This window comes from Salmo salar, chromosome ssa15 (genome assembly GCF_905237065.1).
Source record: "Salmo salar chromosome ssa15, Ssal_v3.1, whole genome shotgun sequence".
Classification (NCBI taxonomy): domain Eukaryota; kingdom Metazoa; phylum Chordata; class Actinopteri; order Salmoniformes; family Salmonidae; genus Salmo; species Salmo salar.
In genome coordinates, this window is record NC_059456.1 from 26,558,794 (window position 1) to 26,583,357 (window position 24,564).

The 24,564-nt window shown below is 41.3% G+C and overlaps 1 protein-coding gene across 4 annotated transcripts; it reads left to right on the top strand.

The window, feature by feature from the left end:
• The first annotated feature begins 2,464 nt into the window (after positions 1-2,464).
• On the top strand, positions 2,465-24,232 carry LOC106571143 (uncharacterized). 4 transcript variants are annotated; one of them, XR_001320855.2, is made up of 6 exons: positions 2,465-2,662; positions 13,120-13,309; positions 13,377-13,412; positions 14,449-14,505; positions 15,818-15,865; positions 23,950-24,232. XR_001320855.2 is itself a non-coding variant. In XM_045695588.1 (6 exons), exons 1-6 carry the CDS (start codon positions 2,848-2,850, stop codon positions 24,036-24,038), a joined length of 438 nt encoding a protein of 145 aa, XP_045551544.1. In that variant the 5' UTR covers positions 2,472-2,847; the 3' UTR covers positions 24,039-24,232. The 4 variants fall into 4 exon arrangements, 3 of the variants coding, with proteins under 3 accessions (XP_045551544.1, XP_045551543.1, XP_013999340.2); XM_045695588.1 differs by having other exon boundaries at positions 2,472-2,865; XM_045695587.1 differs by lacking the exons at positions 2,465-2,662; positions 23,950-24,232 and adding exons at positions 7,581-8,047; positions 18,795-20,722.
• The last annotated feature ends 332 nt before the right edge of the window (positions 24,233-24,564 follow it).

A 24,564-nucleotide genomic window follows, 5' to 3' on the forward strand; every position in this document is an offset into this window, starting at 1 on the left:
TGGAGCCGTGGGAAGTGTCACGTTACCGCAGAGATCCTTTGTAATGGAATGAGATGTCAAAGAAAGACAATAAATGGTCAGACAGGCCACTTCCTGTAAAGGAATCTCTCAGGTTTTGACCTGCCATTTGAGTTCTGTTATACTCACAGACACCATTCAAACAGTTTTAGAAACTTTGGAGTGTTTTCTATCCAAAGCTAATAATTATATGCATATTCTAGTTTCTGGGCAGGAGTAATAATCAGATTAAATCGGGTATGTTTTTTATCCAGCCGTGAAAATACTGCCCCCTAGCCATAACAGGTTAATGGTATACTGACGTGGCAAGCAGTTACCAATTACTCTTAACATGAATGAAAGGAATACTCAACGTATCAAACGGGCGCAGGTACGAGATTTTGACAAAATATTACAATTAACTTGCTAAACAGAGAACTTAGCAAAGCTTCATAAGACTCGTCTCGCACAATGTTGTACAACATGCACTACAGAGCAAAGATGTCATGGATCCCTCCGAAACTTTCATTACGCACACCTGTCCCCTATTCCCACTGATTAGTACTTGTATAAGTGTGCCCTTTGGTTTCCATTGGGCTGTTGATTATTGTTACAGTGTCCGTTGGTACGTGTGAGTACCTGTGCTGTGTGTTTTGGGCTTTCATGCCCTTGTGGATTGGACTGCGCAGATCATTACGGGTCTCGTCCCGTGTGATAATCATTGTGCGCTTGTGTTATTTATTTGAGGAACTCCTCGCTCTTTTGTTTGGGTTTCAACCCTGTGTGTTGTATACGTGTTTGTTTGGTCTTCGTGCCCGTGTCCTTACACGGCACATCGTAATTTGGGTGTAATAAAAAACCATATTACGCATTCCTGCGCCTGTCTCCCGATCATTCATACCAACGTGACAAAAGAGGAGGAACATTTGTCTGGCCAGGTTTAATTAAGTTGGGTGCCAGTGGTGATTGAGAGAGAGGACTAGTGTAGAGGTTGATTAGCAATGAGTTGCAGCTAATGCTTGTTGAGGAGCTGTGTTCAAGGAAACTAGTTAAAATGGTTGCATTCAAGTCTGGTCCTCTCTCCTGAATTTTTTAAAACCTTTTAATCTTTACTCTTAAATGGATTCTCCAGTACTTTTTAGCCAGTAGTTCTGAAAGTAGAGCTCACAAGCCAAAAGTTTGACTAAAATTGGATACTACATCACATATGTGCAGATTTGTGCACCACATTCTCTCTGCTCTGGGTGCATCTTGTTAGCTGACATTCTTATGGCGAGGGGCTGATGCTCATTGGTTGAACTCGAATTGCTAGGCGGCTGGCCTACGTGGGGAAAATGTATGAAAAAGGGTGCAGAACAGCTTCTAAAAAAATTGTTGATTTGAAACTAGGGATTTCGTGGCGAATTAAGGTAAGACGCATGTTTGAACTGCACATTGAGCTCTTTGCTTGACATCATGGGAAAATCAAAAGAAATCAGCTAAGACCTCAGAAAACAAATTGTAGACCTCCACAAGTCTTGTTCATCCATGGGAGCAATTTCCAAATGCCTGAAGGTACCACGTTCTGGAGGAAACAGGTACAAAAGTATCTATATCCACAGTAAAACGAGTCCTATATCAACATAACCTGAAAGCCTGCTCAGCAAGGAAGAAGCCAACTGCTCCAAAACCGCCATAAAAAAGCCAGACTACAGTTTGCAACTGCACATGGGGACAAAGATAATACTTTTTGGAGAAATAACCTCTGGTCTGATGAAACAAAAATAGAACTGTTTGGCCATAATGACCATCGTTATGTTTGGAGGAAAAAGGGGGAAACTTGCAAGCTGAAGAACACCATCCCAACCGTGAAGTATGGGGGTGGTAGCATCATGTTGTGGGTGCTTTGCTGCAGGAGGGACTGGTGCACTTCACAAAATAGATGGCATCATGAGGTAGGAAAATGATGTGTATATATTGAAGCAACATCTCAAGACATCAGTCAGGAAGTTAAAGCTTGGTCGCAAATGGGTCTTCCAAATGGACAATGACCCCAAGCATACTTCCAAAGTTGTGGCAAAGTGGCTTAAGGACAACAAAGTCAAGGTATTGGCATTGCCATCACAAAGCCCTGACCTCAATCCTATAGAAAATTTGTGGGCAGAACTGAAAAAGCGTGTGCGAGCAAGGAGGCCTACAAACCTGACTCAGTTACACTAGCTCTGTCAGGAGTAATGAGTCACTGTTGAAGTGTATAATTGTAATACATACATGCAGACACTGCATCATTCAAATAGTGGAATTTGATACTCCTGGTATTGGATATGATTGAAAAATTATCTCAAAGACATTCATTACTGAACTGCACCATTATTTGTCAAGGTAGAGTACATGGTTCTTAGCCTCGTTTCTCACCGTTTTCAGGAAATGAATGGGAAACGCTGCTTCACTCCGTGACACAGCTTGTTTGTTCAACACTGACGTTTAAACAGGCACTTCCGCTCATCCTCTCGTAGAAACCGCTGAGGGGTTTTTCAACCTGTACTCAGTGATAGACGCGGAAAAGTTTGAGCACTGTTTCTCTAGTTACTTAATATGTTTGTACATATGGATGTCAACAAGCCTTTAATATTAATACTCTGCCTATTGTATTATGTAGCCACGTGTGTTTTGGGCAACCCTGACGGTAAGATTTTTATGTCCTTCCTTGATCTCTTTACAGGAATTTTACGGAGTAAGTTAGCCTCGGTCCCGACCCCGACGCGTGTGCTTGCTTTAATAAACTGACAGATACATTGGATTATGATGAAATCATCACCATATTCAACTAAAAGCTTCGCTGTCTGCACCTTGTGATGTAAGTCATGCCTTATGATACGTCTACTAAAGGTAAGGTACCATTTTATAGTACTACTGCTTGCCGTGGAATAAATTGTAACATCAAATATAGGCTTGTTTGCCCATCGAGATTAAAGTGCGTCTGAAGATGAGTTTTATGTTGTTGGCAACTGGTCTAAAGTTACTGTCTTGTTTTAATATGCTGGGATAGGTAATTATCTGTGTATGTAATGAGTTTGCTCCAAGTACTATGCACTAGTATAAAACGATTGACTGAAGAAATAATATACGGTGCACGTCACAAAATAAATAAATAAATAAGTAGAAATAATGCCTATCCACATTTTTCTAGGCCTATCCCCCCAAAAAATCTGGCTATGCCCTTGGGATACATATTGTCTTGTAGAGAGAACGTTTCTACCTGACTCAGCTAAAGTGGGGAGGGAAATACTCAATGCGGGCTCTACTTACAAAATATGGTTCGTTTTTGTCTATTACAGCATGGCACTTTCAAAAGTTAGGCCCACCTTTCCACCTCAGACAGAGTAGGTCTACCTACGCAGTTCAATTTAAGCTTTAACTGCTGGCTACACTTCTTCCATGGTTAAACGCAACGACAGAAGGTCACAAGTGTTTCCCTAAAAGCTGTCCTGGGTTTAACCTCTAACCCCACTCCCATCCCCTTAATGTGGCTCAGCCTGGTCTCGTAGACTAGACGTAACATAGTAAATGTAAATCCGGGACACTCAAATTATTATGATACTGTGCATTCGGAAAGTATTCAGACCCCTTCCCCTTTTCCACATGTTGTTACGTTACAGCCTTAATCTAAAATTGATGAAGAAAATTGTGTTTTTAATCCATCTACAATACAATACCCCATAATGACAAAGCGAAAATAGATTTTTTTTACATTTTTGCTAATTAATTAAATATTAAAAACAGAAATACCTTATTTACATAAGTATTCAGACCCTTTGCTATGAGACTCGAAATTGAGCTCAGGTGGATCCTGTTTCCATTGATCATCCTTGAGATGTATCTACAACTAGATTGGAGTCCACCTGTGGTCAATTCAATTGATTGGACATGATTTGGAAAGGCACACACACCTGTGTATATAAGGTCCCACTGTTGACAGTGCATGTCAGAGCAAAAACCAAGCCATGAGGTCGAAGGAATTGTCTGTAGAGCTACGAGACAAGATTGTGTCGAGGCATAGATCTGGGGAAGGGTGCCAAAACATTTCTGCAGCATTGAAGGTCCCCAAGAACACAGTGGCCTCCATTCTTGTACTCATTCTTAAATGGAAGAAGGTTGGAACCACCAAGACTCTTCCTATAGCTGGCCAAACTGAGCAATCGGGGGAGAAGGGCCTTGGTCAGGGAGTTGACCAAGAACCAGATGGTCACTCAGAGAGCTCCAGAATTCCTCTGTGGAGATGGGAGAACTTTCCAGAAAGACAACCATCTATGCAGCACTCCACCAATCAGGCCTTTATGGCAGTGGCCAGACAGAAGCCACTCCTCAGTAAAATGTCAGCTTGGAGTTTGCCAAAAGGCACCTAAAGGACTCTCCGGCCATGAGAAACAAGATTCTCTGGTCTGATGAAACCACGATTGAACTCTTTGGCCTGAATGCCAAGCGTCACGTCTGGAGGAAACCTGGCACCATCCCTACGGTGAAGCATGGTGGTGGCAGCATCATGCTGTGGGGACTGGGAGACTAGTCAGGATCAAGGGAAAGATGAACGGAGCAAAGTACAGAGAGTTCCTTGATGTAAACCTGCTCCAGAGTGCTCAGGACCTCAGACTGGGGTGAAGGTTCACCGTCCAACAGAACAACGACTCTAAGCACACAGCCAAGATAATGCAGGAGTGGCTTTGGGACAAATCTCTGAATGTCCTTGAGTGGTCCAGAAAGAGCCCTGTAACATAATTTGTTCGACCGCAACTTCTGGGGTAGCTAGCTTTAGCTTGGTACCTAGCTAGCACCAATACAACCAGCCGGAAAACAATGACCAGTAAATACTGCAGTCATTTTCTTTATTCTTAGCAATGATTTAGGAATCCTCGTGAGTAAGTATTAGCTAGGTTGCCACTTGTTGTTCGCCTATTGAAATTTAATTTCAGTTCATGAAAAGCAATAGCTAGCCAGCTACTTAACCCTGTTGCCCAAAGCTAATGTTATAAGCAGCCAGCTAGCTTCATCTGACTAGTGAGGCTCGACCTCACTGGGTTATGTGTTGTGAAGCTAGCCACAATAAGGATTAGGCACAATAGTGGAATTTGCGGTTTGCCTTCAAAATAAAAGTATGTCATTGACAGTGATGCAAATGAATACAAATAGTAGAATTATGCCATACTTTTATTTGAAGGCTAACAGCAAAGTCCACTATTGTGGCTAATCCTTATTGTGGTTAGCTTCACAAGATGGGTCCGTCCACCATTAATCAATTAAGAACTGTCTTATAAATTAGGGTTATTTTAGATGAGACCTAGCTATATAGTTACCTAGTTAACTATAGCTACTGAAACAAATCATGTCATCTTGCTATGTTTTTGGGGAAGAACATTGTTTGCATCCATGATAGCTAGCTTTTTTTAATGACCAGCACTGTAGGTGCGCGAGACAACTTTAACAGCATCATAGCATACGTATCGATGAATCATTGTGACATATGAAATACGAGTGATAGTGTAATCAATGTGTAATAAGTAAAAAAAATTATGAACGCGTTCAATTATTATGTGATGTGCAGTCATATTCAGGTCCTGATTGGTCAACAAGCTTATCTGACACGTCAGATAGTGTTAAATAGTATATTTTTTGACACGCAAAGACCCAAACGGTGTTTCCTGGTTGAGAATGAAACTATTGAACAAATGAACAACGAAACAGCACAGCAAGTGAGTGAATGAAATAGGTTTTGATTATGTTTTACTGGTAATGGGGAAAATAACTTTTTGGTCAGTGTGGTGTGCGGGTGTGTGTAACCTTTATTTAACTAGGCAAGTCAGTTAAGAACAAATTCTTATTTACAATGACGATCTACCCCGGCCAAACCTGGATGACGCTGGGCCAATTGTGCGCCGCCCTATGGGACTCCCAATCACGGCCGGATGTGATGCGGCCTGGATTCGAACCAGGGAATGTAGTGACGCCTCTTGCACTGAGGTGCAGTGCCTTAGACCTCTGCGTCCATGTGTGTGTGTGTTAAATATTTAACTGTACTAGAATACTTAAAAGTCCGCTAAAATTATATCGGTCGGTATGTCGGTATAGGCCAAATATGTCATATCGGTGCATCATTAGTGCCAAGCTTATAGCATCATACCCAAGAAGACTCGCGGCTGTAATTGCTGCCAAAGGTGCTTCAACAAAGTACTGAGTAAAGGGTCTGAATACTTATGTAATGCACACACATTGGGTATGGTTACATAAGACAGATGTTTACTTACAAGGAAAGGTTCACCCATTTTGAATGTTTTTGTTTATCTCTGAGTGATGTTTTATAGATTTCCTTGGTCATTTAATATTTTCATGTGTATCTGAGTTATTGGCGTTCAAGTAGGCAGAAATCCGTCCGGTATGACTTAGCACTGTGATAGTACTTTTTAGCTACTTTGCAATTACTTAGCATGTTAGCTAACCCTTCCCCTAATCTTAACCCTTTTAGCTAACCCTTCCCCTAATGAGTGTGTGTGTTGCTATGGGGTAAATATTTTAGGGACAATACAAGAAGAATCACAATAATTGTTTGACAAAATAATAATTCCTTGCCAAAAATGTCATTTTTGTAATGGCTGAACGGGTTAAAGTTAACAATCCTTCATATGAACTGCCTACATTATTACACATATTATTTGTTAATAGTGGAAATAAATGAAGATATGCAAGATTTGTTTTTGACATATATACAGTGCATTTGGAAAGTATTCAGACCCCTTGACTTTTTCCACATTTTGTACGTCACAGCCTTATTCTAAAATGGAGTAAATAAATACAAATCCTCATCAATCTACACACAATACCCCATAATGACGAAGCAACATATTTTTTTTTGAAATGTTTGCCAATTTATAAAAAAATCAATCTGATATCACATTTTACATAAGTATTCAGACCCTTTACACAGTACTTGGTTGAAGCACCTTTGGCAGCAATTACAGCCTCGAGTCTTGGGTATGATGCTATAAGCTTGGCACACCTGTATTTCAGGAGTTTCTCCTATTCTTCTCAATCTTTGTGAGGTTGGATGGGGAGCGTCACTGCACAGATATTTTCAGGTCTCCAGAGATGTTAGATTGGGTTCAAGCCCTGGCTCTGGCGGATCCACTCAAGGACATTTAGAGACCTGTCCCGAAGCTACTCCTGCATTGTCTTGGCTGTGTGCTTAGGGTCGTTGTCCTGTTGGAAGGTGAACCTTCGCCCCAGTCTGAGGTCCTGAGTGCTCTGGAGCAGGTTATCATCAAGGATCTCTCTGTACTTTGCGCCGTTCATCTTTCCCTTCATCCTGACTAGTCTCCCAGTTCCTGCCGCTGAAAAACTTAACCACAGCATGATGCTGCCACCACCATGCTTCACCGTAGGGATGGTGCCAGGTTTCTTCCAGACGTGACGCTTCGCATTCAGGCCAAAGAGTTCGTTCTTGGTTTCATCAGACCAGAGAATCTTGTTTCTCATGGTCAGAGTCCTTTAGGTGCCTTTTGGCAAACTCCAAGCGGGCTGATATGTATCTTTTTACTGAGTGGCTTCTATCTTGCCACTCTACCATAAAGGCCTGATTGGTGGAGTGCTGCAGAGATGGTTGTCCTTCTGGAAGGTTCTCCTTTATCCATAGAGGGACTCTGGAGTGCTGTCAGATTGATCATCAGGTTCTTGGTCACCTCCCTGACCAAGGCCCTTCACCGATTGCTCAGTTTGGCCGGGCGGCCAGCTCTAGAAAGAGTATTGGTGGTTGGTGGTGTAGCAGGCTCAAGGGTGTGGGGTGTTCCACGTCACCAAGTTCAGTAACAAAACATGCACCAGTATCACAAATAGAATGCAAATGGGAAGTTTATTAGGGGTTTTGGTACACTGGGGAAGAGGGGGAAATGCACCAATCACCTCACAGTCCACAAGCTGTTCTCGTTGTCCGTTCTGTTTTCCAGGGGTAATCCTCACACTCGGGTCCTCAGCCAATCCGGTCCGGTACAAACGGGGGATAACCCTACAGTCCAGGTCACAACGGGTAATCACACAGATAATGTTCTCGCTTCTCTCACTCTTCCTAGCACTCTTGGTTCTCTCCCACTCTGCCCCTTTGTGCAGGCTGCCTCCTCCTTTATCCACAAGCACTCCCTGGCTTAACGCATCACAGCCTTGTCTCGTTGGGGCAGGAAATCCATATAAGGCTTGGGGGATGGAGCCAGAGGGCTGCAAGATATCTTCCCTCAATAACCACTCCTATCAATTCTCCCTGCTGTCTGCCACAGTGCATATTTCAGTTTTTCATATTTTATACATTTACAAAAATTTCTAAACCTGTTTTTGCTTTGGCATTATGGAGTATTGTGTGTAGATTGATGAGGGAAAAAACAATTGAATACATTTTAGATATAAGATATAAGTCTGTAACGTAACAAAAAGTGAAGGGGTCTGAATACTTTCTGAATGCACTGTATCTATTTATTATGGCCATCGGAATGTTAGCTATTAAAATCAGATCCAACAATAATATGAAGGGGCTAGAAATCCAGGGCTTATAAACAGAGGTCATTGTACGCTGACCTCCACAGCCTCATAGAGGATCCAGATCATTTTTCTAACCTCTGGATTACAACCAAATGATGATAATTATACTATTGACGTGTTGGATCACTAAAAAATTAAACTTTTACATTACCGTATACATTACCAATAAAATGGTCTGACGGTGAAGTGGATATACTCTGTATTCATATCCCGAAAGAAATCATCTCACTACAATACATTTTAATAGAAAGTTAGCAAAAATAAATAAGATCTTGCATGGAAAGAAGAATACCTGTTATACTTAAATCTGAACTGGTTCTCTAGCAGATTAGTAAGAATGTCTCACCCTACGTTCAAGAATGGCCTTTTTCCCTTTATTCAGCTTACAACCTCTTACATTTGGTTATTTGAAAATGAAATAATCTCCAAAATATCGCTATTTTTAAAACAAACCATAGAAAGTTGGTTGCAATTTTAGTTTAATCTACCAGAAAAGACAAAACAAATATTATGGTTGAACTCAAATATAGTAATTGATAAAAAACAAATATTTTGGGATTTTCTTTTTAAAAACGGTATAATCTTTGTAAAATATATGATAAATAGGACTGGTGGAGTGTAGCTAACAAAAATATATGGAAATATCTGCTCTGCTCAAAATTACAACCAAGTAATTGTAGCATTACCGCAAAAATGGAAGAGGCAAGTGGAAGGGGGAGAGAGTAAGGAGCTTGTCTGTTGGTCCTGAATTAAAGAACAAAATTGACAGCTGTGCCATATAGTTTGCAATATAGTTGGGAAGAGATTTTCAATGTCACATGGATTATGAACTGATACACAAAACAACGTTGGATTTAAATTATTATACAAAATTTTTGCAACCAACAGAATGTTTTATATGTGGGGTATACAGCCATCCCAGCTCTGCAGATTGTGCTGCGAAGAGACAGAATCATTTGATGATTTGTTTTGGTTCTGTCCATATGTACAGTTCAAGTCGGAAGTTTACTTACACTTAGGTTGGAGTCATTAAAACTTGTTTTTCAACCACTCCCCAAATTTCTTGTTAACAAACTATAGTTTTGGCAAGTCGGTTAGGACATCTACTTTGTGTATGACACAAGTAATTTTTCCAACAATTGTTTACAGACAGATTATTTCACTTGTAATTCACTGTATCACAATTCCAAGGGGTCAGAAGTTTACATACACTAAGTTGACTGTGCCTTTAAACAGCTTGGAAAATTCTTGAAAATGATGTCATGGCTTTAGAAGCTTCTGATAGGCTAATTGACATCATTTGAGTCAATTGGAGGTGTACTTCAAGGCCTATCTTCAAACTCAGTGCCTCTTTGCTTGACATCATGGGAAAGTCAAAAGAAATCAGCCAAGACCTCAGAAAACAAATTGTAGACCTCCACAAGTCTGGTTCATCCTTGGGAGCAATTTACAAACGCCTGAAGGTCCCACATTCATCTTTACAAACAATAGTACGCAAGTATGAACACCATGGGACCACGCAGCCGTCATACCGCTCAGGAAGGAGAAGTGTTCTGTCTTCTAGAGATGAACGTACTTTGGTACGAAAAGTGCAAATCAATCCCAGAACAACAGCAAAGGACCTTGTGAAGATGCTGGAGGTAACAGGTACAAAAGTATTTATATCCACAGTAAAATGAGTCCTATGTCGACATAACCTGAAAGGCTGCTCAGCAAGGAATCCCAAACCACCATATAAAAGCCAGACTACGGTTTGCAACTGCACATGGGGACAAAGATCGTACTTTATGGAGAAAAAGGGGGAGGCTTGCAAGCCGAAGAACACCATCCCAACCGTGAAGCATGGGGGTGGCAGCATCATGTTGTGGGGGTGCTTTGCAGGAGGGACTGGTGCACTTCACAAAATAGATGGCGTCATGAGGAATGAAAATTATGTGGATATATTGAAGCAACATCTCAAGACATCAGTCAGGAAGTTAAAGCTTGGTCGCAAATGGGTCTTCCAAATGGACAATGACCCCAAGCATACTTCCAAAGTTGTGGCAAAATGGCTTAAGGACAACAAAGTCAAGGTATTGGAGTGGCCATCACAAAGCCCTGACCTCAATCCCATAGAAAATTTGTGGGCAGAAATGAAAAAGCGTGTGCCAGCAAGGAGGCCTACAAACCTGACTCAGTTACACCAGCTCTGTCAGGAGGAATGGGCCAAAATTCACCCAACTTATTGTGGGAAGCAATTGGAAGGCTACTCAAGTTAAACGATTCAAAGGCAATGCTACCAAATACTAATTAAGCGTATGTAAAGTTCTGACCCACTGGGAATGTGATGAAACGAGTTTTAATGACTCCAACCTAAGTGTATGGAATTTCCGACTTCAACTGTATATGGTTGTATGATCTCTGTAGTAATTTGTATCTGGACAGAGGGAACTCTGAATTACTATAGGCAAAGAGGTTTTATTGTCTTCTCAGGAAATCTGTATTTTTCTTTACATTGTTCTCATCCCCCACACAAGCCCTTAGATGCCGTGACACCCTGTGGAGATTGGGCCTTGGAGGTCAGGTTACACTGTAAACTTGGTATCGTTTAACTGGTCGTTGGTTTTGGGTGGAGAAGGTTATACCTTCAGATGTTACAAATGTAAAAAATACCCTTGTTCTCTTATCCTCTAGCTTTATGTCTTGTATGTGAATCCATTCATTTAACAAAGTTATGATATAATACCTCCTTTGATATTCGCTTCTCATGACCATTCCTTGATCTTAGCCAGCTAAACTCAATACTTGATAGCACGTGGCTAAACCATTTTTTATTTTTGTACCCTTATTTTACCAGGTAAGTTGACTGAGAACACGTTATCATTTACAGCAACGACCTGGGGAATAATTACAGGGGAGAGGAGGGCGATGAATGAGTCAATTGTACGCTAGGGATGATTAGGTGACCGTGACGGTATGAGCGCCTGATTGGGAATTTTTGTATTTTGCATATTGCTAATTATCTTTGAGGTCAGATAAACATTTTAATAGTCTAATAATTGCTTAGTCTTTATTGTGAGTCGCATGTGAGGTATTTATGGTATCATATTGTATGTATCAAGGAATGGTCATGAGAAGCAAATATCAAAGCAAGTATTATATAATGACTTTGTAAAATGAATGGATTCACATACAAGACATAAAGCTTGAGTTTCAAAGAATTAACAAGCATTACAAGACATCATTCTAAGCATATACATGGCTTGGGTGACTGAAGTCTTTGGCAATTTTTCGGGCTTTCCTCTGTAGTGCTTTGTGGTCGAGGGCGGTGCGTTTACCATACCAAGCAGTGATGCAGCCAGTCAAGATGCTCTCGATGGCGCAACTGTAGAACTTTTTGAGGATCTGAGGGCCCATGCCAAATCTTTTCAGCCTTCTGCGTGGGAAGAGGTGTTGTCGAGCGGGTGTGTGTATTGTAACGGTTTTGACTTGAGGTTATCGTTTATAGGGGTGCCAGGTAGGTTGTGCTTACCAGAGAAAATATTGGTTTCTCCTTTTGGTTTGTGAGGGAATGAGTCCCTTCTGGTCCGTCAAGTCTACACCAATACAAAGGACTTATGTAAAAGTCAGGATGGAAATACACTTTTCATAAACCCTTAAAACATTGGAAAGAACTTCAAAAACAACTGTATTATTTTGCATGTGTTGTATTACCAACATAAATGATCACACACACATAACAATATAACAAATAATGAGCTCTGGTTCATCCAGAAATGTCCTGTACCTCGGGCCTAAAAAGAGTCCAACCCGGTAAAGAAGTTCAGGGAACTCAAGTGACCTTAGTCACGCAATGTTTGTCCGTTCATACAAGTGTAGCGTAAACCCAGTATCAATCATACAATCAAAATAAGAAATATTTTACCACACAACTATAAAGCTTATCAAATCTTAATACGTCCTCACTTACAACATAAATCATCACGGTATACATCACACCAAAACAAATGAAATACTGTATACAAAAAGGTTGTAGTCAGTCGGTCAGTCAGACAAGCCAATCCGCCGACAGATCTCCAGCAGAGAAAAGGCCACAAAGAACAATAGAGAGGTGTAGTCCATGAACGCAAAGAGTGGATCCGATCCTGGGTAAACTTGCTATTAGGCTACAAAGCACACTTTTAAATGCAACAAAACAAACGGAAGAGAGAAGCTTCAGAACTGAGGGTTGACCACATCCTCATTCACGTCTCCATCACAACCCCACTTTTGCGCAGCTAATGCTGGCTATTTAATTGGGAATTAAAGGGAACGTGCCCTATTGGAAGGAGAAGCTCCGAGACGGTTCAAAAAAATTCAGGGCCGTCACAGTATGGACAATGTTAAGTCCTTAGTGATGTCGACACCAAGGAACTTGAAGCTCTCGACACGCTCCACTACAGCCCCGTTGATGTGGATGAGGCGTGCTCTCCACTCTTCCTCCTGAAGTCCATGATCAGCTCCTATTCAGACAGACTCAATCATGGTACATACCTGTCTCAAACTGACACAATGGTCAATCGTCTGTGTCTCTCTGTCTCTCTCTTACAGCAGCTTGCAGATACAGGACAACCAGGGTTTCCAATAGAGGAGGTGAAATGGTGTCTTGTTTTGAGCCAAGAGGAAGTGTGCGGGACAGGACTGAAAAGCTCGGAGGGCTGCTGTGTTTACATTAAAGACGACCAGGCGTGGTTGAAGTGGGACGAGAAAACAACATTGAGATGTGACGGCACGCATTATGGTGAGGACTAATTAGTCTATGTGTGTTGTGTGAAAAAATATTAATTCAAATCTATTTTTTGTTTCAGGGAACAGCGATGGTGAATGTGCCAGCAATCAATCCAGTGAGTAAAAGATAATAGGCTCCTCAACATAATAGACTACTTACACTGACTAGACAGTTCTATGCCTAAGTTCAGTTTTTCATTTTATTACAACGCTCAATGTCTTCCTATGCATCATCAGCACTTCATCAGTTACATTTTATTTCTCCCAACTTCCCTTTCTCTCTTTTTCTTCAGGAGTGATTATACTCTCCTTTCTCTTTCCCGCCTGTCCATCTCCTCTTTCCCCCCTGTCCATCTCCTCTTTCCCCCCTGTCCAGCTCCTCTTTCCCCCCTGTCCAGCTCCTCTTTCTCCCCTGTCCAGCTCCTCTTTCCCCCCTGTCCATCTCCTCTTTCCCCCCTGTCCAGCTCCTCTTTCCCGCCTGTCCAGCTCCTCTTTCCCCCCTGTCCATCTCCTCTTTCCCCCCTGTCCAGCTCCTCTTTCCCCCCTGTCCAGCTCCTCTTTCCCCCTGTCCATCTCCTCTTTCCCCCTGTCCATCTCCTCTTTCCCCCCTGTCCATCTCCTCTTTCCCCCTGTCCATCTCCTCTTTCCCCCCTGTCCATCTCCTCTTTCCCCCTGTCCATCTCCTCTTTCCCCCCTGTCCATCTCCTCTTTCCCCCTGTCCATCTCCTCTTTCCCCCTGTCCATCTCCTCTTTCCCCCCTGTCCATCTCCTCTTTCCCCCCTGTCCATCTCCTCTTTCTCCCCTGTCCATCTCCTCTTTCCCCCCCTGTCCATCTCCTCTTTCCCCCCTGTCCATCTCCTCTTTCCCCCTGTCCATCTCCTCTTTCCCCCCTGTCCATCTCCTCTTTCACCCCCTGTCCATCTCCTCTTTCACCCCTGTCCATCTCCTCTTTTCCCCCTGTCCATCTCCTCTTTCACCCCTGTCCATCTCCTCTTTCCCCCCTGTCCATCTCCTCTTTCCCCGCCTGTCCATCTCCTCTTTCCCGCCTGTCCATCTCCTCTTTCCCCCCTGTCCATCTCCTCATTGCTATCTACAACAGTATGGCATAAGTATGACACAAAACACCACAGAACCTTTGTTTTTCTCTGTCAGGCCTTGACTGTGATGGAGAGATTTCTGCCAACACGACACCTGGTACAGACACACCTGGTACAAACCTCTTTCAAACATTATTAGCTATGCGTCTTATATGTGTCCATTTGTCATAACCTAGGAAATAACTTTGATGAAATACACATGTATAAATGCTTATCACAGGTAAAACAGTAATGGAGGACAGACCCAATAGAACCCCCCCCCCTTGACTGGGTGACTGCTGTTTGTTAAGTCTTTCTCTCCACAGTGGGAGTGCAGTATCTGTGTTCCTCCCCACATGTCTATGTGCTGCTTCTCCCCAAAACAAATGCCCAAAGCTAGATGAGTGAGAGTCATTCTAATACACGCCCTCCTGCATACTGAGTTATTCTGAAGGTAGTAAGATAGCTGGTCATTTTAGTTAAGTAAATTAGTAGGTTACAAATGAGAATGAATGCTTATAAAGGTTATAGAAATCATTAGAAATGCTTATTCATTCTAATGCTTGGAAATCTATTGGTAGTATGAAATCTATTGGTAGTATGAAAACTATTGGTAGTATGAAAACTATTGGTAGTATGAAATCTATTGGTAGTATGAAAACTATTGGTAGTATGAAATCTATTGGTAGTATGAAATCTATTGGTAGTATGAAATCTATTGGTAGTATGAAAACTATTGGTAGTATGAAATCTATTGGTAGTATGAAATCTATTTATAAATGTGTCAAAGTGCTACCTATCCTAATTTGAGAATAATGAGACTTAGTGGGTTGGTGGTACTTTTTACTGCATGTTTACATTTAAACATGGTCTGCACTAAAAATACCACCTGGTTGATTTTACTGGATTTTTAATTTGGACACGTATTCACAAAGTACCTCAGAGTAAGAGTGCTGATCTATTATCAGTTTAGCCTTTAAGATCAAAATGAACACAATTACATTAAAGCAGCACTCACTCTGTGAATGAGCCCTGTTTCAGGTCATGACACCATGGTTTTGTTTACTTGTATGAGAATTAAGCAATAAGGCCCGAAGGGGGTGTGGTATATGGCCAATATACCACACGTAAAGGCTGTTCTTATGCGCGACGCAACACAGAGTGCCTGGACACAGCCCTTAGCTGTGGTATATTGGCCATATATCATAAAAACCTGAGGTGCGGTATTGCTATTATAAACTGGTTACTGTTGTAATTAGAGCAGTAAAAATACATGTTTTGTCATACCGTGGTATACGGTCTGATATACCACGGCTGTCAGCCAATCAACATTCAGGGCTCGAACTACACTGGCTTTTCCTCTTTTAATTCTACAGACAAAATATAACATCTGAGTTGAATTTGTTATTTTACAATTGATTTCACTGTAACGATGACTCTCACAGGACAGCAGAACACTACTCAGAACGGGACACCCCCTGCCAGCCCAAGAGGTACGTTTTTTGGCAAAATAGCCAGACACACTTGCGTTTGTTGTTGGATATTTTTGTGCAGTAGATGCCGTGTGCCTCGTAGAGAAATTAATGGTGATTCAAAGACCATGGAGGCACTTATTGGGACATTTAACTCATAAATGAACATTTTGTCAGATGTTTTCAGAGCTTGAAACTAGAGTAATGTAAAGATCAGGGATGCAAACTAGTCACATTTCGGTAGGGTGACCAGACGTCCCCGTTTTCCGGGGACAGTCCTCGTTTTTGGTGGCCTGTCCCCGGCTGGAGCTGTCCCCGGAAATGTCCCCTTTTTTAACTGCGTTAAAAACAGACCCAAAGTAAAATATTTTACTTGGCAAGAAGGCTCGGGCAGCAGAGTCTACCGGTTGACGTCTCAATCGCGTTGTGCTTGTTTAGGCCAACAGAGGGGGCTGCTCGCTATAGCAGCTTCATTCACTCTTCTTCTACTAACTACTTGCTCACGATAGTTTTAGAGAAAACTGATGTGGGAAAGCTCAGCCAGAAGCTAGTAAGTGTCAAAGTTAATACACAACATCACCACAAGCGTCTTTTCAAGCCAGCTAAGTTACAATCGTTTGAGATACTAGCTAGTGATGTTCTAATGTCACAATTTAATATATAGATGGATGATCTGCTCTATAAGGTTTTAAATAGGTTATGCTAGCTAACGTTAGCTATGTAGACTAAGTTAGTTAAAACCTCTCTAGGGTATGTGGGACGAAATCGTCCCACCTACTCAACAGCCAGTGGAATCCCGTGGCGCGATATTCAAATACCTTAGAAATGCTATTACTTCAATTTCTCAAACATATGACTATTTTACACCATTTTAAAGACAAGACTCTCGTTAATCTAACCACACTGTCCGATTTCAAAAAGGCTTTACAACGAAAGCAAAACATTAGATTATGTCAGCAGAGTACCCAGCCAGAAATAATCAGACACCCATTTTTCAAGCTAGCATATAATGTCACATAAACCCAAACCACAGCTAAATGCAGCACTAACCTTTGATGATCTTCATCAGATGACACTCCTAGGACATTATGTTATACAATACATGCATATTTTGTTCAATCAAGTTCATATTTACATCAAAAAACAGTTTTTTACATTAGCATGTGACGTTCAGAACTAGCATACTCCCCGCAAACTTCCGGTGAATTTACTAAATTACTCACGATAAACGTTCACAAAAAACATAATTATTTTAAGAATTATAGATACAGAACTCCTTTAAGCAATCGCTATGTCCGATTTTAAAATAGCTTTTCGGCAAAAGCACATTTTGCAATATTCTGAGTAGATAGCTCGCCATCACGGGCTAGCTATTTTGACACCCACCAAGTTTGGCCCTCACCAAACTCAGATTTACTATAAGAAAAATTGGATTACCTTTGCTGTTCTTCGTCAGAATGCACTCCCAGGACTTCTACTTCAATAACAAATGTTGGTTTGGTTCAAAATAATCCATAGTTATGTTCAAATATCCTCTGTTTTGTTCGTGCGTTCAAGACACTATCCGAAGGGTGGCGAAGGGTGACGCGCCCGACGCGTTTCGTGACAAAAAAATTCTAAATATTCCATTACCGTACTTCGAAGCATGTCAACCTCTGTTTAAAATCAATTTTTATGCGATTTTTCTCGTAAAAAAGCGATAACATTCCGACCGGGAAACCCTGTTTTCGTTCAAAGACGAAAAAATAAAAACATGGTGTCGGCTCGTGCACGCGCCCCCAGTCTCATTGTTCTCTGATCGACCACTATCCAAATGCGCTACTGTTTTTCAGCCATGGCCTGCAAAGGCATCATTCAACGTTTTGCCGCCTTCTGAGAGCCTATGGGAGCCGTAGGAAGTGTCACACAGCAGAGAGCCTCAGTTTTCAATAAAGAGAGTGTAGAAGGCCAAGAAATGGTCAGAGAGGGCACTTCCTGTAAGGAATCTTCTCAGGTTTTTGCCTGCCATATGAGTTCTGTTATACTCACAGACACCATTCAAACAGTTTTAGAAACTTTAGGGTGTTTTCTATCCAAATCAAACAATTATATGCATATTCTAGTTTCTGGGCAGTAGTAAGAACCAGATTAAATCGGGTACGTTTTTTTATCTGGCCGTGCAAATACTGCCCCCTACCCTAGAGAGGCTAGCTAGGTTAGCTAGCTACTGTTATGGTAGCTAGGTTAAAAAACTTTCACATGTAAACATGCAGTGGATGGGCTATTTTGAAAATATGATTATATTAAATGAATGCACAATTAATTATGATAATACTTTTGTAAATTACAATTTTAATGGTTTGGCATTATAATAAGTAGTGTGAAAATATAATTAGAAATGTTCATGGATAACATTAGCAGTGGATAGGAAGGAGAGGAGGAAGACTGGATGAATGAATGAGATAGAGGAGGGAAGGTTAGGCTTTGATTACAGAGCCCGCCAATTTATTATTCCAAACAATGTTTTTGAGATAAAATACAAAAATTAGGCAAGCAATAGGAATCTGTTAACCGAAGTATTTTATCTAATATTATTAATATTAGATAAAATGTATTAATACAGATTGGAGAGGAAGATTGGAGAGGAAGGAGAAGGAAAAATGAAGGGAGTAAAAAGAGTGAAGCAAGGAGAGTGTAGAAGAGTGAGGTGGAAAGGTGTAGGAAAGGAAGAAAGAGAAGGAAGATGAGTGAAGAAAAGAGGAGAGAGATTGGAGAGAATAAAAAGTTAAGAGTAAGAAGATTGACACAAGGAGAGTGAAGAAGAGCAGACAGAGGTTGGTTCTTTCCAAGAAACGGAAAATGCCATTTTAATGGCAACATGATGAGAGAATTTCCGAGAATTTTCCGCTCAGGTCAAGACGATAGAATGGTTCACAGCAACCTTTGTAATTCCTCTTTTTCCAATTGGCAGCGGGGGAAGAACGGCAGTGGTAGAACATCAGCAGACGAAAAAGCATAAAGCCTCTCTGATTGCCCGTGTTGGTGTGCACTCTGTCACCACATTCTTCCAGAAGGTAGCTTTGCATACCACACTATGCGACACAATCATAGTTACTGATCTATGGACTGCACAGCACAACTGACAAGGAAGCTTTATGAGCCATAATTTACATGTGCTCGGACAAAATGTGAAGCCATAGTGAGTAACGTGTTAGCACCATGGGCAACTACTTTGGTAACACAGGACCTAGACCAGGTTGAATTTGTGTCCCTGTCCATTGATGCGTCCAATCATGGACATGTAAAGCTGCTGCCAATAGTAGTCAGATATTGTAAGATGTATGATGGCAGCACATCTGTGGAAATAAAACTGCTTGATTTTGTTGAATTGAACGGAGACACAGCAGAGGAAATTGCAGCTGAGGTCCTGGTGGTCATCCAAAAATGTAACCTGGAAAACAAAGTCGTGGCATTCTCTGCCGACAACAAATACCAACTTTGGACGACTGAATAGGCTGGGGAGGGTCAATGTCCATACCAAAGTTAAAAATGCTCTGCAGCGGGAGGTGATTGGCTTAGGTTGTCCTGCCCACATCATTCATAACACGGCCAGAACAGCTTTGGATATGATGTTGAGTACCTGCTCACAAAGATATTTGGATATGTTCATATTTTCACCATCAGAGTAGAAAGACTGTTAATAAAAGTACAGCATTTTGAAGCACTTTATTGATTACAATATAGAGATTAATAACAGTATAGCATTTCAAAGACTATTGATTCCATTATAATTATTAAAAGCCGTTTTCACCTTGTCACCCCCTGGCATATTTTTATCTTTCTGGCACTTACCCCCATTGGGTCGAGGAACAGAGCCTTACTGCCCCATTGGGTCGAGGAACACAGCCTTACTGCCCCATTGGGTCGAGGAACACAGCCTTACTGCCCCATTGGGTCGAGGAACAGAGCCTTACTGCCCCATTGGGTCGAGGAACAGAGCCCTCTTTTGGGATGGCAGCATAACCTTTCAAGTTTAGACAGACACACACACATTACACACACATATTACATTCACACATATTACACACACATAAATACACACATATGGCACACACATTTTACACACGTGTATGTGTTCACATGTATATTCTGTATTATGTATGTAGTTGTTAGTACTGCCTTAGCAGCTTACTATCACAGTCCAGTGGTTGTGTTCATTGATGATGCCAATAATGTACTTGTACATCATTGGATCAATCTGGAATTTAATAGAGCAAGGATACAGTTGCTTGAGTTCAAAATATGTCAAATATGACAATATGACAATATGACATTATTATTATGAGAATAATCCAACCAACCTTAAGTTTTGATTTCTTGCTCCCCCAAATGTCAGTCATTTCAAAGGTGTCAATGTAGAAAGCTTGCTCGGTTGACTGCCTATTAAAATTTCACCCAGATGGAACATGCCGGAATTGATGGTCTGACAGAAAAAAAGAAAGACAATGAAGGTAAATCTGTTACATGGAAAAACAACAATTTAGATTTTCCTTATAAATACACAGATTACTCACACACATAGTGTTGACATATACTGTATGTACAATACAGTCTTACCTCACTTTCCAGCTCCATATTTGGATCAGTTCTGTGGAGATCCTGATAAAAGATTTTATATGGGCCGATTCTAGACAACAGCACATATACATCTTTTCCTCCCCAAGCCTCTGCAACACCTGGAAAAATATACCTGTAGTGTATTGAGATATATAAATGGATCAACCTGACAAGATTACATACATAACTTTGTTTATATCAGTAGCTGCTGCTGCTGTTGGTGTGGTGGCTGAGGAGGTGGAGGACACTGGTGTGGTGGCTGAGGACGCTGGTGTGGTGGCTGTGGAGGTGGAGGACGCTGGTGTGGTGGAGGACGCTGGTGTGGTGGCTGTGGAGGTGGAGGACACTGGTGTGGTGGCTGAGGACGCTGGTGTGGTGGCGTGGAGGTGGAGGACGCTGGTGTGGTGGAGGTGGAGGACGCTGGTGTGGTGGAGGTGGAGGACGCTGGTGTGGTGGAGGTGGAGGACGCTGGTGTGGTGGAGGTGGAGGACGCTGGTGTGGTGGAGGTGGAGGACGCTGGTGTGGTGGAGGTGGAGGACGCTGGTGTGGTGGAGGTGGAGGACGCTGGTGTGGTGGAGGTGGAGGACGCTGGTGTGGTGGAGGTGGAGGACGCTGGTGTGGTGGCTGAGGAGGTGGAGGACGCTGGTGTGGTGGCTGAGGAGGTGGAGGACGCTGGTGTGGAGGCTGTGGAGGTGGAGGACGCTGGTGTGGAGGCTGCACCTGCTGGTGTGGTGGTTCTGGATTTATTATTGTTATTATTATTTTATTGTTACTACTGTACCTACATTCTTAAAAACTAAAACAGAAAAAGTGTTTTTTTTTTTTTAAATGTAGGAAAAGCCATAAGAGGGAAAAGCAGGATGGATGGGGGATTGAGGGATGGGTAGAGAGAACCGTAGAGGGCTCTGAAAACTATTATTGCTGAAATAACCACTTCCTTTTGTGACTAGTCTAATACTTCCTGTGGCACACATCAGAGGCCATGATAGGTCACCCAAAAGTGATTCAGAAGTGTGCCAGGCCTTGCAGTCCCAAAATAGAAGGGGGGGATTTCGGCAGGCAAGAAAATAGTCTTGCCGAAATCCACCCCCCTTCTAATTTCCTTCATTTTGTGGCTAGAGTCAAATACTTTCTGTGGCACACATCAGAGTCAAATACTTTCTATAGAACAAACATCACATCAGGACAGGCAACCGAAATGAATAATTAACGTATGTGTGTTATATTAAACATTGAGGATGGAGTAAAATGTAGGTAAGCATTAAATATATCAGAACAACTGCTAGTCAAATAAGACATGAGAGAGATTAATTTTGGCAAAGAGATGTATTTATAGACTAATACACCTGAAACAAATAGCCAAACTGAAAACTGCAGACATTACTAGTGCCTCCCCTGCGATCAAACCGACATAAAAATCAAATGAAACGCAGCCTAACGTGAACAGAAATCTCAACCAGAAAGCAAGTCGCAGCAATGAAGAATTGAGTGCGTGCGCGTTCAAGCAAGTCGCAGCAATGAAGAATTGAGTGCGTACGCGTTTACGCGAAGGGGGGATTCTGGCAGGGGGGATATTTTCGGCACAACACCGTTCCTCAAGTTATAACGCAACGGGTTAGTTGCTTACTGGACCCTGGCAATCTGTGTGAAATGTTAACTAGCTAACGAACTAACTACTATCTGTGAAATGACATTTTTTTCCTCTTAAATATGTGGTTAATTTTCAGAATGTGAGAACTAGGTGAAAGGCTGTCATGGTAACAAGCATTCTATTATAAAGGCTGTCATGGTAACAAGCATTCTATTATAACGGCTGTCATGGTAACAAGCATTCTATTATAAAGGCCGTCATGGTAACAAGCGTTCTATTATAAAGGCTGTCATGGTAACAAGCATTCTATTATAAAGGCTGTCATGGTAACAAACATTCTATTATAAAGGCTGTCATGGTAACAAGCATTCTATTATAAAGGCTGTCATGGATTGTTAAACAAGTGGATTCAGGGTTAAAGTGTAGCTGGAGCTGGGCCTGGCTTAAGATGGAGAGGTGAAAGGAACACCGCACACTTTCCCTCTCTCATTTTTTCAATACAGTGGATAAAAGGAGTATGCCAGGTGTACTATCTGCCTGAAAGAGATCAATTATGCCAACAAAGGGTATCATGCTCTGCTGGCACATTGTAGAACAGATGTCTACAGGCAGAAAGTGTACAATGTAGTAATGTGTAGCCCAAAGATATTGCTTTTGTTGTGTTGAACGTGACAGTAACACGTCATATTATTAATGAGGGGGGATTATAATTTTTTTTAACTCAGTGAACGTTATTTTTGAACACATAGCCTTGTGCACTTGATCGATGTCTACTATAGTGGCCACTATAATAGAGCAACAATATAATGCCTGTTTGTTTCATTATATTACTACTTTAAGATGTTTTTTTCCCAAGTGCAATATTTATGTGTGTGTGGTCACAAGCATTCTATTATAAAGGCTGTCATGGTAACAAGCATTCTATTAAAAAGGCCGTCACGGTAACAAGCATTCTATTAAAAAGGCCGTCATGGTAACAAGCATTCTATTATAAAAGCTGTCATGGTAACAAGCATTCTATTATAAAGGCTGTCATGGTAACAAGCATTATATTATAAAGGCTGTCATGGTAACAAGCATTATATTATAAAGGCTGTCATGGTAACAAGCATTCTATTATAAAGGCCGTCATGGTAACAAGCATTCTATTATAAAGGCTGTCATGGTAACAAGCATTATATTATAAAGGCTGTCATGGTAACAAACATTCTATTATAAAGGCTGTCATGGTAACAAGCATTCTATTATAAAGGCTGTCATTGTTCTCAAGACTTACAGTAAAGTCTAGGCAACAAATAACATTTAGATTGCTTTCTTTACATTTTTTAGCTGTGAGTTAGGTTCACATTAAACACTTTTTATTTTACACACAGAGACTGATCATGTGGATCATATTCTTTTGTTGTTTAATTTGTTAAAACCTCCATTTCCCCCTAGCAGGGATTTTGTGCATATTTCAGTGTCACCTTTTTGGGCCCTCAGCAGTTTGCATTCCTGAAAGATGAAGCCACGTACCATGACATGGTTTGTGTAGATCCAGCTATATGCCTCCACCCTAAATGAATGGAAAAGATAATCCCTGTCTTATTTCCTGTTGTCTTGGTTTTATTCGGTGCCTATTTTTTCTATTAATTTGGGGTGGAGGCATATAGCTTGATCTACACAAACAATGTCATGGGATAGCTTGATCTATACAACCGGTTTCGTTGGACGTGGTTTCAGTTTGACATTAGACTACTTTAGAGATATGAAAACATCTGACAGATTTTTATTTGAAAGTGTAATGTCCCTTTAGGTTGTCTACGTTGTTGATATTATTCCATTATTACTTTTTATAGGTTTCACTTCATGGACAGACAAAAAAATGTCTCATGAACTCATTGGTTAACTCATTCTCTTTCTCTTATTCTCCTTTTAGTGAGATGGTTCCTGTTCCTCCCAGTAAGCATTGTAGCTGTGATTTTTTTTCTATTTTTATTCTTATTAGACCTTTATTTAACCAGGTAGGCCAGTTGCGAACAAGTTCTCATTCTACTGGGATAACTGGGAACGGCATCCTACAAACACAGGAAGAAGTCGGACTCGGTTGTTATGTTTTTTTGTTGTCCTTGATGGCTTTTGTTTTGGCATTGTTTTCTGTTTTCCTTAGATTTTCAAAATGTTTCTCTTTTGTTCATTTTGTTGGTTGTTGGTGCATTGGGGGATGGTGACTTGGGGGGGGTCTCAGGGGAACTGTAGGGGGGATCTTGGAGGCCTGGCGGTTTGGAGCGTGGGCCAGTAGCTGATAGCAGTGGTTCCTCCTTTAAAAGTTGTGTCATACTGCGGCACACCTTGCGTGCTGCTGCAGCATTCTGTGGCACGTAATTTCATTTTCAGCCATTTTTTATGTTACTGCAAGTTATTGCTAGTTTGACCACCAGAGGGCAACTTTGAGAAGCATGTGATAGTATTCCGTATTGGCATTACCAGAGAATTTAAAACCTTTTTGTAATAACATAGTATATGGGATTGATTTTAAGAAATGTGGCTTAAT